This window comes from Setaria viridis, chromosome 2, assembly GCF_005286985.2.
Source record: "Setaria viridis chromosome 2, Setaria_viridis_v4.0, whole genome shotgun sequence".
NCBI classification, from domain to species: domain Eukaryota; kingdom Viridiplantae; phylum Streptophyta; class Magnoliopsida; order Poales; family Poaceae; genus Setaria; species Setaria viridis.
In genome coordinates, this window is record NC_048264.2 from 45,232,205 (window position 1) to 45,244,036 (window position 11,832).

General features: G+C 44.6%; 3 protein-coding genes across 4 annotated transcripts; 1 reads left to right on the forward strand and 2 right to left on the reverse strand.

Moving 5' to 3' along the window:
- Positions 1–240: 240 nt before the first annotated feature.
- LOC117844689 (uncharacterized) lies at positions 241–2,553 on the forward strand. 2 transcript variants are annotated; one of them, XM_034725443.2, is made up of 7 exons: positions 241–416; positions 581–689; positions 799–858; positions 972–1,029; positions 1,140–1,280; positions 1,781–1,948; positions 2,035–2,553. In XM_034725443.2, exons 2-7 carry the CDS (start codon positions 631–633, stop codon positions 2,092–2,094), a joined length of 546 nt encoding a protein of 181 aa, XP_034581334.1. In that variant the 5' UTR covers positions 241–416; positions 581–630; the 3' UTR covers positions 2,095–2,553. The 2 variants fall into 2 exon arrangements, with proteins under 2 accessions (XP_034581334.1, XP_034581333.1); XM_034725442.2 differs by having other exon boundaries at positions 242–416; positions 578–689.
- A 451-nt stretch (positions 2,554–3,004) lies between these two features.
- Positions 3,005–4,195, reverse strand: LOC117844687 (dirigent protein 5). Its single transcript, XM_034725440.2, has one exon. The coding sequence runs from the start codon at positions 3,888–3,890 to the stop codon at positions 3,297–3,299; it is 594 nt and encodes a 197-aa protein (XP_034581331.1). The 5' UTR covers positions 3,891–4,195; the 3' UTR covers positions 3,005–3,296.
- Positions 4,196–9,499: 5,304 nt separating this feature from the next.
- On the reverse strand, positions 9,500–10,541 carry LOC117844688 (dirigent protein 5). The gene has a single exon (XM_034725441.2). It carries the CDS (start codon positions 10,303–10,305, stop codon positions 9,718–9,720), a length of 588 nt encoding a protein of 195 aa, XP_034581332.1. The 5' UTR covers positions 10,306–10,541; the 3' UTR covers positions 9,500–9,717.
- Between the last annotated feature and the right edge of the window lie 1,291 nt (positions 10,542–11,832).

An 11,832-nucleotide genomic window follows, 5' to 3' on the forward strand; every position in this document is an offset into this window, starting at 1 on the left:
GCGAACGCTTGGCGGGCCTGTATTATACTGGAGAAAGGCCTACTTGTATCCCGGGCCCGGCCCACGCAATGAAAACCTAAGCAGCTCGAGCGCTTGTCATTTTCCTAGCAACGGGCAGCTCACCTCGAGGCCACCTCGAGGCTGCGACGGCCGACGGCCTCGGGAGATTTCTCCAGGAAGAGTGTTAATGGGCCTGAAGTTTAATGGAGGAAGGGCCTCCCAAATCCTGGCCCACTAAATGAAAACCTAGGCCACGGAGCTCATCTCAACGCCGCCTTCCTACGCTTGCCAATTTCCGCCGACCGAATACAGCCGGCGGTGACCTCGACGCTGACACCTGTGACGGCTTGAGGGGACTTCACCCGGCGACCTACCGACGGCTGACCTCAATCCGGCGCCCGGCGGCTTCTACTCAGGTAAACCGCTGAGGATTTGAGGCTCGCGGTTCGAGTTTCGCGGCCTTAGCTTGTGACCCTGCGCCGCCAACGGTTCCTGATTTAGTCACTGCACTTCGATCTTGCAAGTCTCAATTTCTCAATGTTCAGTTTCGTAAGCGTCCCTGTTCTGTCCTTTGCAGTAGCGTTCCGCTCTCCTGGGTATTGGGCTATTGGCAGTCTCTGTTTGGTGCCGATGAGCAAGAAGAGGAAGTCTCTGAAGCCAACCAAGTCGTTGAGAGATGCTGAAGAAGTGTAAGCGCTTTGCCCCATTGCCATATTATTATTTTCCTGGTTAATGATTTCTGATGCTCTCTTTCGATTCCTCACGCTGCTATTTCACTGGTGTACTTTCGTTATGCAGACTAACTCCAGATTACATTGTAGGAGACGCTCTTGACGACCTATTGTCGAAACTTGTCAGGTAACAGCAGCTATCACTCCTCACCCCCCCCCCCCCCCCCCCCCCCCCCCCCCCCCCCCCCCGCGTCGCTTCATTCTGAGATTGAGAAAGGCCTAAAATATTTTCTTCTTCAGGAGTGTAGAGGTTGCAAAGGCTTCAAGGGGAGGTTTACCAGAAAATATATGGATGAAGGTATGTTATCCTTACCTGGCTTCACCAACATTTTGCCATCTGTTCTCCTGAGCAAGCTCAGTACATTATGTTTTTTTTTCTCTTGCAATTATGATGTTTTGCCATTGCAGAAACAATTTGCTATCGGGGTCAATGATGTGACAAGGGTTCTCGAGAGAATGCCTCCCGCTGCTGCCCCTGATTCTGCTCACAGTTCTAGTGAAGCACAAACTGTCTCAGGTCGGCGTAGAGCTCCTTTGGTGCCACTGCAGGTTAGTTTTCTTTGCATCTATAAGCAATCTACCTATGAATTTGGACTACTGGAGTTTCTTACGTATATATGTTAGGTGGAATGAGATGTGATCGTAATTGCAGCATATTTGGTCTAATCCATTATGCGTTTTAGTGAAGACGAAGACATCAGTGTGTTACTGCTTCCCTAGGAAAAAAATTCCTGAACTTTGGTCACTTGAACATATTTTTGTTGCATACTGTGATGTTATGCCTAATAATACATTATTGCATCAAATATATACCATCTTCTGCAAAGTGCAAACATATTCATTTGTATTGTTTTACTTCTACATCATTAGCTTATTCTGTTTCAGCTCTGTGGGCAACAATTAAATGAGTCAATTAGGGGTATGTGGTGATCATGTTCAGTCAAGAGCAAAGAAGGGCAATTTCAAGTGCTGAATACATCTATGACCACAATTTGATGAGGAATTCTGAAACTGACAAATATGCCTGATCTCATAATGCAACATTGCAGGCTGTCCTTGTAGCTGCCGATTGCAATCCCAAGTGGTTAACAAAACATATACCAACCCTGGCATCTACAAGGCAGGTTCCAGTATTGTGCCTCAAGGACAACAAAGGAGGCTCGGTGAGGTTAGGTCATGTGGTGAATCTCAGAACAGCACTCGCCATTGGAGTAAAGGTCAGCTTATTTCCTTTTCTCGTTGATTCCGATACGCTATATTGTCTAGCAAGTATTCATGAGACCTGGGTTCAACTGTATATTAGGCCGGAGACAGCATAATCAACAAGACTATTGACGAGTTCCTGGAGTGTAATAAGCAATGAACTGTAAATTCTCTTAGAGCAGCAAAATGATGGACAGAAAAGTTTGAACTCCTGGGCGTGCAAGAGTTCCAGGACATCTCAGAGATGGGTTAACATGGACATGGAGTGAAGAGGTTTTAGAAGGGGATAAAGGATTCTACCAGATCGTGGCAATATCAATCTTCTCACACCGATACTCGGAAACCTTCTCTGCCAATACTCATGGGAATAGACCAGGTTAGTTTGTTAGGTTCGTGCAACTCTGATTGAATGGAGCGCAAAGGTATTTGGGTATTGCCCATTGTAATCTTAGATATTCGCCTATGTTCTTCTCTGCTTGTCAACAATCATCGATGTACAAAAAATGTTGTTACCATTGCAAGTTTAATGTGCCAAGTTCTTGAGACGCTACAACACGCTCATTTTGATAATATAATAGTGTAGTTTGGTGCCTTGGTGGCATTCTTCTACAGCCGGGAACATCTGTTTATTTGGCACATGATTTAATTAGCAAACCTAAAGTTGAACTACCCATGAAGTACTCAAGCAATCTGTTCGATAGTACTTCATCTGTTCAAGAATAGTACATGCCGCTTTGAACAAGACATGGTCTTGAATACGCAAGTTTGACCATTCATTTCCACAGTACGAAGCATAGAAATACTGGCCTTTTGTTATCAGGCGGCCTAATTGTTTTGAAAACTATATCTCGCAACAAATAGTTTTGTATATACTAATGATAGATTTGTAAGATTCTAAATTTGTGTATCATATTTCTTTCGAGCATTGTATAGCAAGTACAACCCATTTTACTATAACCCGAGTGCAACTCAGGATCTAATGGTTGAAATCAGCTGGGATAAATGGAGCTAATACATGCATGGTTGTACTCAAAAGCATTTCATGTTTCTAGATGCTAGGAGTATCTATGTGAGTGAGATTTTATACTTTTATTGGAAAATATAAAAGGTGTCACATGGGCACACAAAACCCATGTGTATGCATACCCAGACGAGTGTACACACACAATACATAGTTCTACTACCGTGATATGCCAATGAAAATGCGTACAAATATGAAGTAATAACCATCCCAACAAGGCATGTAACATTGTCTTGTAAAAGAAAAACAAAACAAAACAAACAAGGCAGGGTAACAATAGCACAGCACGTCATGCATTTCGATCTTCATTTTACCAACGGATGCATGCATAAAGTATGGTCTTAGACGTAGCACTCGTAGAGCTTGATGTCCATCTGCAGCCTGAAGTAGTACAGGCCCTGGAAGGTGTCGGTGCGCAGCGTGGCGACGCCGCGCGCCATGAAGAAGTCGCCGGTGCCGCCGACGACGGAGATGTCCCTCGTCTTCTCCGCCATGAGGTCGGCGCCCATGAGGTTGAGCGTGCCCCTGTGCGCCGTGGAGTTGAACACGAGGGAGAAGGCGAACCACGCGCTGGGCGCCTCCTTCCTGTCGTAGAAGTAGAACCCCTCCGCGCGCGCCACCGGCGCCGACGCCAGCGCCGGCGCAGCCGTCACCACGTCGTTGAACACTACGATCTCGCCGAAGTAGGTGTCGTTGATGGACACCGACCTGCTCAGCAGCGTCGGCTGCGTCGCCGCCGCCGCCGTCGCGTTCGCCGTGTTGGTGCCGTCGTAGAGGATGTCGTGGTAGTAGACCGTCATGTTCAGGCACGGCTCGCCGTCGTGGCTGGACACGAGCCGCCGCCGGCCATGGGCGACGCCGGTCATCAGTCCAAGAAGCAGTAAGATGGCAGGGATCACAGTGATGAGCTTGCAAGTTGGCATAAGGCCTTGCATTATTGTCAGTGTCAGACTCTGAGTGAAAGTGAATAGACTGAGTGTCAGACTGTCGTCGGTGCAAGACTAGCTAGAAGACACTATCCGTGAGAACCTATAGCCAGCTCTCTTGTTCTTATTTGCGTTGGTGAGTTGAGTGGTGCATTGCGTATTTATAGAGCCAAATGGTGTGGGAATATGCAGTAGATCCGAGTGTTGATGTGGAGCTGGTTTAATTTGATCCCGATCGATCGATCTAGTGAAACGGGCGGATGCGCCGGCATAGTTGAAATAAACGAGCAGCATATGTCTTGGTAAGATTTCAGTGTCACGCATGACTCCTCTTTTCCCTATTTACTATAGCTGGTGTATGCTCGTATATACCAGCTATCCAATGGCAGTTACATTATTTTAAGTGCTCGACTGAAACATGAAAATGACCATTCGAATTTCTTCTTTGCCGTTTTCGTTGTCAATAAGTAGGTGAGCACAGGCACAACATTTTATTGGGATAGATAGGTGCGTGATTTTGGTTTCCCAAACTAGCAGGATGGCCATTTTTTTTACGGTAATGCTAGGACTGGCTGTCCGAAGCCACCAGAAATATCAGACGTAGACATGGACGCGTGGCACGTTTTCATCCACAAACCTTGCGCTCTCTGCCATATCTATTTTTTCTCTAATGTTGCTGCTTGCTTCCACGCTTGCTAATGTCTCCATCTTTCTTCATTCCCGGATGCATCTGCTACTCTCTTCTTGCTTGCTACCGCCGCTTGTAGCTGCTACTCCTCCTGCCTGCATCTCCTAGAACTGGGGGCGTGCTTCTAGACGAGAGCTGGGGGCCGTGCTTCTAGATGTCTACAGGGATGTCTACAGGGGTGGAGATGGAGGTGGAGGTCCCTCTCCCCCAGCTCCTCCTCCCTTTCCCCCGGTTGAGGTGGGTGGCAGACGCAGACCGAGCAGCGCGGCGCAACACAATGAGTGAGAGGGTGGTGCGCGGAGAGTTCATCCGTCGTGACATGACGAGAAGATGGTGCACGGCGAGCTCGCGAGCTCGTTTCCCTCCTATAGATGTGCAACACATAGGGAGTGCTCTGGTCGGAAGTGGAGTAAGATCTGTTGGTGTTAATTGGAGTAATAGGATGGCAACGACGGCATGACCTGGTGCGTGGAATATGCTGTTGCAATATGTTATTTCTAGGTGTTACACTATATCAATTTGTATGTTGCAATAGGTGATTCTGGATGTTTCAAACTTTTTCCTTTGATGTTGCAATATGAGGATTTTTTTTGTTGCGCTCTTTCTTGATGTTGCATAAGATGCTCTCCAATGTTTCAATGGTCAATTTTGCAAAGTTGTGATCCTTTTGAAGAGATTCAGATCAGATGTTATTCGAGATTTTCTATTCGAGATGTTGCAACTTGTGATTTTTATTGTTGCAACGTGTCTGTTTTGAATATTACAAGAAGCCATCCGAGATGTTTCATGCATGTAAAGGTGTTGCAAATTTATCTTCTGATGAATGTTGCGTGAAATATGACAAAATGCCGCGCAGGGGATTTTTTATCCTATAAAGAGATGGATGGCATGCATGAGTTCCAAAACTATTTTTAGTGCATGTGTTTCATGTTGCAAGTGTTGATTTTTGATGTTTCCATAGTTATTTTTCAATGTTGCAACGGAGCGTCCGATAAAAAAATTATCGGACGTCGCATGTCCGTTTTTTTTATATCAGCACATTAACCATTTCTAATGGACACTTAAGTTCTTGGGTAAGTTCATGATAGCGCAAAAAAAAGGGCATCATAAAAAAATGAAAATTAAAACACTCTTTTCTTGGACCTGGATATTCTTGTTTTTGTTAGATAAAAGCAAACCGCCGCTACATTTATTGTATACACGACATATACATAGTTTGCCAAATGAGCGACTAGGTCAGCAGTTGAAAAATTTACCATAGATGTCTCGTCATTGACTAGTAAGTTGTCTACCACTGAATAAATAGTCATACGGGTGAGGCACACATAATTAAGACGCGCCAAACCTATTCGTCTGATCCTTGGTGTGCAGAGTATAATAACCCCTCAAACTAAGTACTCCCTCCATTCCAAATTATTATTTGTTTTGCATATGGAAAGCTATGTACTTAGAAAAGTAAAAAGGTAAAATGAATAGTAATTTTTAGGACGGATGGAGGAAGTACTTGACCATTTTATTACAACACAGCTTATTCTCATGTCACGGGGCATTATGATTTTGTTGCAACCTCATGCGCGTGCCCATATGATTGATAACTATACTTGGATCCATTACTTTTACTTGTTGAAATGACCACGCGATGATGAACACATGCATGGAATACATGTAAACTTGCTCGATTGGTCGTCAGGGACAAGAGAAGCATCAGATGAGCTGAGTCACTCCGATGTATAGTATTCCACCGGGTTTGGTGTGCGATCAGCTCAACCAATGATGCAGAACTGATAGTGATCGAGCTGCAGCAGCAATACAACTAATGAACAATCAACCAATTAACCGAGCACGTAAACAGATATTTTGAACTGCAACATGACGTGCTTTTAGAGAATGTAAAACCTGTCGGTACTCTGTACATATCTGCGTGTCTTTAGCAAGGACCAGTTTGGTAAAGCTCCAGCTCCGTATTCTCCTACGACTCTAGCTGAAGTCGTACCAAATAGTTTAGTCAAAAACGGCTCCATCCCTGGAGCACTAGATGAGCCAGAGTTATTTTATATGGAGAAGTCAGAGACAAAAAAAGTAGTTCATCCGACTTCTTCTCATTTTAAGAGGAGCTGGAGCCCTACCAAACTGACCTAAATCGTGAGTGGAAAGATGTGAACGTTCATGCAGTAGTTTTTTTCCCCAATTTTCCTTGTACAAACCTTTTTAAGCCATCTGTTCTGAAACCAGCCGTCCAGCTATATCATGACACTTGCTCTCTTATGCTCACAATAAACAAAGAGGTGGTGCAGTGAACGTGCCTCGGCTGCTGTTCCGTGCAACTACCTCTCCAACAGTTTGTATATGTAGGTGCAGCAGGACGAGACGAGTGAGGAGGAAGCAAAGCGATGGTGAACGTGCACGCTAAGGCCTCCTCCAGAGGTGAGCCGGCTGCTGGCTCTTAAAAGCGTATGGGGGCGCTTCCACGTATCTGTACACTGTTATCTGTACACTGCACCGCGGTTTGGTGAAAGAGTGGTTCCCGTTTAGGGCACCCGCACCGCATTGTGCATTTGTGTGCCATGGATTCAGTGCTTCAAATGCCAAATCAGGAACCATGCTTCATTTTTATCATTAGTTTTAGCTGCAACGTGCAAGCTTTCTTCTGTATGACCTCCGAAACAAATAAGTAGGTACTCTTCCTCCTGCCGCTTTTTTGGCTTCCTCTGACACAAGCAAAGCAAGGCTGGTTATTGATGAGCTAGTAAAGGAATTGCTTTGGGCATCGATGCAACTAGACGTCTGCTTTTTTTATCCGGGCATGGCTGCTCTCTCTGCGCGCGTGGGGTGGTTGGAGTTGGAGGCGTCAGTTGTGTTGTGTTGTGCGCTTGCTCGATCGCCCCTTCCAAAAAGTGCATGAGCTAGTAAAGTCGAAGTTTATAGTAGCAATAAAATTACTAAAAGCCAATGCGTAAACTGTAAATCCATCAGCGGGAAGGCGAAGAAGTGAAGTGTTGATGACATCTCCACTGTCTCCATATGGTTGGATCATCGTATCCTTTTGCTCCTCTCACACCGTACTGTAGCTGTAATTGCAAGTCTAAATGTGGACACGCTCGATCGGTTGACAGGGACAAGAGAAGCATCCGAGTCACATTTGTAATGGTATGTATGGACATAAGTATATGGTGACGATTGTAAAATTTGATGTGAGTTTTATTCCTTAAATTACGTCTCATTTTACTGCTTTTCAAGTAGGGAAAAAGATGGCAGATGACTAAATTAATTACCTCACTGTCTTAGCTGAGGTCTGACGATGGAATTAAGGAGATGTTATTTAACGTCTCCCCTTTTTCTTCAATTTTCTTTGGATCGACGTTTGTAAGCCATCCGTTCTGAAGACAGAATTGATCTGAAGAGGGAGATGTTATCATGGTACTGCTTTCTTCAACCTCTCTTCTATTCGTGACACTTCCTCTCATGCCCAATAAAGAAAAAAAAAGGGTGAAACGTGCCACTGCTGCTGGTCCGTGCAACGTACCTCTCCAACAGTCTGGAGGTGCAGCTAGCAGGGCGAGACCAGCGAGGACGAAGCAAAGTGATGGTGCACGCTAAGAAAAAAATAGTCGCTCGTCAACGTCAGCATTGTTGCATGCATCGACCGGCGACTCACAAAAATAGCTACTGCGCCGCGCTTTGATGAAATAGTCGTTTTCTTCACAGCTCTGGAACTTGGACGTCGTCCACTGCTTTACCTTCGGTTCGCTCGCAACTTGTAGGAGCGAGAGCGAGACGGGGTACACTTTTTCTTTCAGTAATAAAAATAGTATTCGGCTTCAGCACCATAAAGAGAGAATTAGTCTACGTATTATTATACTTTAGGGAATTAAATTTTAAAATAGCAATAAAATTGTTAAAAAGTCAATCTGCAAATACAAGTTTATCAATGTGAAGCGAAGAAGTGAAGTGCCGAAGACATGTTTGGATCATCATCTCTCTCCCACCATGTTGTAACTGCGTTCAATGTTGGAAGTCGGAACCACTCCATCCGTTCTAAATTATAGATTATCTTAATATTTTAATGTTCATATTTTTTTATTATGCATCTATATATATACTATATCTATATATATATATATATCAAAATGACCTGGACGGGAGTAATATTACGTTTTTCCGAATAAAACCCGTTGCCATTTATGAGAGAGACGAGGCACAGCGGCACACGACCAACGAGGGAGGGGCGCTGACGGGCCAAGCCTGCGAGGCAATTGAAGCCCAGAGCCTTTCTCACCGTCAGCCTCTTCACTCCCGCGGGGGGCTGGAAGCTGGGCTGCTATGAGCTCGCAATTTGGCGCGGTATTGAACAAAATACCTGTTTTCCTCTAAAAATAGTTAACTTTATAAAAATAGGCCATCATACAGTGGCATGCTGCAAAGCGTGTTTCAAGCATGAATTTCTTGCGGTTGCCTATTGGGCGAACAAGAAATACATCGCACACATATTAGAATGGCTCGCAAATTTTTCCCTTTTTTTGGATTTACAACAGCAAGTCCGTGCTGTCCTTTTCTTAGAAGGCTTTATTTCAACCACCAAAGTACACCATCCAAATAGTCATAAAAATTCCTAAACAAGCCAGTGATTGGTGTACATGATGTCATTTAGCACTCAACTAAACAAAACTGTATGCCAAACGATGGTTTTTTTTAATAAAAGATATATGTAGAGAAAGATAGAATTTTGTTTCCCTGAAATTTGTCCAAAATCACCTAGTTTTGGCCATACACGTCGCTAACCAAGGTTATTTTTGGAATATAATGGTGCAAACTACTCTCTTTTCATTCATTTGTATATACAAGGCGTACTTTGACTGTACACAGTTGATCTTTGCCCACAAGTTATTTATACCATATGATCTGTCGTTTAACAGTTATAAGAACATAGTCATAAGAAGCATTCTCTGACTCTTATATTTAAACTCATGCAAATACAACCATGTCGGCTTACAACAATATAATGTGATACACACAATCCAAACGCCCACAGGTATAATAATAAGTAATCCATGCATTACAACAAGACGCGAAATTAACAACACTTCACAACACACAACACATGTACTGATGTACGTGCTTGGTGAAAACAATATTATTTGATATGCATTCTTAGACGTCGTAGCAGTCGTAGAGCTTGATGTCCATCTGGAGCCTGAAGTAGTAGAGGCCCTCGTACGAGTCGGTGCGCAGCGTGGCGACGCCGCGCGCCATGAAGAAGTCGCCGGTGCCGCCGACGACGGAGATGTCCCTCGTCTTCTCCGCCATGAGGTCGGCGCCCATGAGGTTGAGGGTGCCCCTGTGCGCCGTGGAGTTGAAGACGAGGGAGAAGGCGAACCACGCGTTGGGGGACTCCTTCTTGTCGTAGAAGAAGAAGCCCTGCGCGCGCGCCACCGGCTCCGACGCCAGCGCCGGCCCCGCCGTCACCGGGTCGTCGAACACCACGATCTCGCCGAAGAAGGTGTCGTTGATGGACGCCGACCGGCTCAGCAGCGTCGGCTGCGTCGCGAACGCCGCCGTCGCGTTCGCCGTGTTGGTGCCGTCGAAGAGGATGTTGTGGTAGTACACGGTCATCTCCTTGCACGGCGGGTTCCTCTGGCGCCCACCACCGTGGGCGACGCCGGCCAGCTGCCCAAGCAGCAACATCACAGCGATCGAGCTGATGACGATGAACTTGGAAGATGGCGCGTGGCCTTGCATTGTTAATCAGTGCAGGATCGACTTGTGCTTAATTATTAAGCAGCTTGTTACTGTAGGACACTGCAGGAGAGGTGAGCAGCTAGCTCTTGCTGCTGCTGTGTTGCGTGGAGAGCTTGGAGTTGTGCATGCCTGTTTATTGAGCTGGTGTGGGGACTCCTGTCGATGTGGAGTTGGTTTGATTCAGGTGACGGGTAGCAAATTATGGAAGTAACATCGTGGAAACATATGCACGGTTGGCGCCAACACAATTTCAATTCATCTCTGGCACTTTGTGCATATATATGTTGGTATGATCTCGGTGTCATATATGTGTGTCTATTTCTTGTTTAGCTTGGTGTCATACCAACCATGCATATAATGACGATGAATCAATCAATTTATTTATACAGTGTTCAGATGAAACTGGCCATATAGTTTGCTAGTTAATTTATTTATGAATCAATCAAGTTAATATATATGGAACTAGTTAATTTTATTTACTGCAAATAAAGGTTGTGTGTGTGTGTGAGTGAAAAACTCCTTACTGAAAAGGCATTTTCAGAGAAAATATACTGCATCCTAAGAGGTTTCCTGTACACAGAAAGATGGGTAGCATTAATTGTTACTTGCATGCACATATAGAGACTTACAGGTGACAAGAATCCAAAGCTCATCCCCGATAGACCCGAATATATTTTGTAACTAATCAAATCATCTAGAGTACATATGCCAGCACGCTTGCAGGATGGCTCCATTTCCAATGATTGAGCTATATCGGAAGAAAGAGAAACCATTTGACAGGCAAAGGGAAACTCTGCAGAAGACTAACCCCCTGCAACATCTAGATACATTGATGCTCTTTTGCTCTCACTGAACACTCAGCCCGGTTGCTCCCTGTTACGTTGGATAGATAATGAGTGAGGAGCAAGCAAAGGCGACTCCACATTTCCATTTTCGGGAGAAAAGTATGACATGCGCATGCAGCAATACCAAGAAGTGCTTGCTGCATTGTTGGAAAGTCCTGGTTTCCAATAAGACTAAGATTAATTTTCTAATATGCAAGGTTTAGTCTAATATGAATTTTGAGTTTAGTAGCTTGATCTACTGTCTTCTTTATAGACTAGTTACCTAGAGCTTGATGATGCACGGTAGGTTTAGCTGCGCTCTAGTTCTTCATTACATCCTCAAATGAAAAAAAAAGAAAAAAAGATATCGCTCATTACCTTTACATTCCCAAAGTTTTGCAGGCAATCAACACTGTACATATATGTAACCTTTGCTGTTGCTGTGGCGGTTGGCAAGCTTAATTTGCTGCTCTCAGGTGAGCATTTGCTTGCTTCGTTTGGCTTGACCACATGAAATAAATGAGCCGCGTGGCTCACACTATCGTATAGATTATTATAGCAAAGGGTCATACCAACTGTCCAATAACAATCGAGAGCTCCATTTGCCCGCATTATCATACACGATCTCGATTAACACATGAAAATGACATTTCGATTTTTTTTGTAAGTTACAACTGGGATCTAGAAGTACATGATGTTTAAT

What these genes read in the sequence shown, in the direction of transcription:
- LOC117844689 (XM_034725443.2), top strand. Translation starts at nt 631, where the DNA reads ATGAGCAAGAAGAGGAAGTCTCTGAAGCCAACCAAGTCGTTGAGAGAT. An exon ending in TTGAGAGATGCTGAAGAAGT is followed by an intron (nt 690 to 798) that starts GTAAGCGCTTTG and finishes TTCGTTATGCAG; the next exon opens with ACTAACTCCAGATTACATTG. An exon ending in CACTCGCCATTGGAGTAAAG is followed by an intron (nt 1,949 to 2,034) that starts GTCAGCTTATTT and finishes ACTGTATATTAG; the next exon opens with GCCGGAGACAGCATAATCAA.
- LOC117844688 (XM_034725441.2), bottom strand. Translation starts at nt 10,305, where the DNA reads ATGCAAGGCCACGCGCCATCTTCCAAGTTCATCGTCATCAGCTCGATC.
- LOC117844687 (XM_034725440.2), bottom strand. Translation starts at nt 3,890, where the DNA reads ATGCAAGGCCTTATGCCAACTTGCAAGCTCATCACTGTGATCCCTGCC.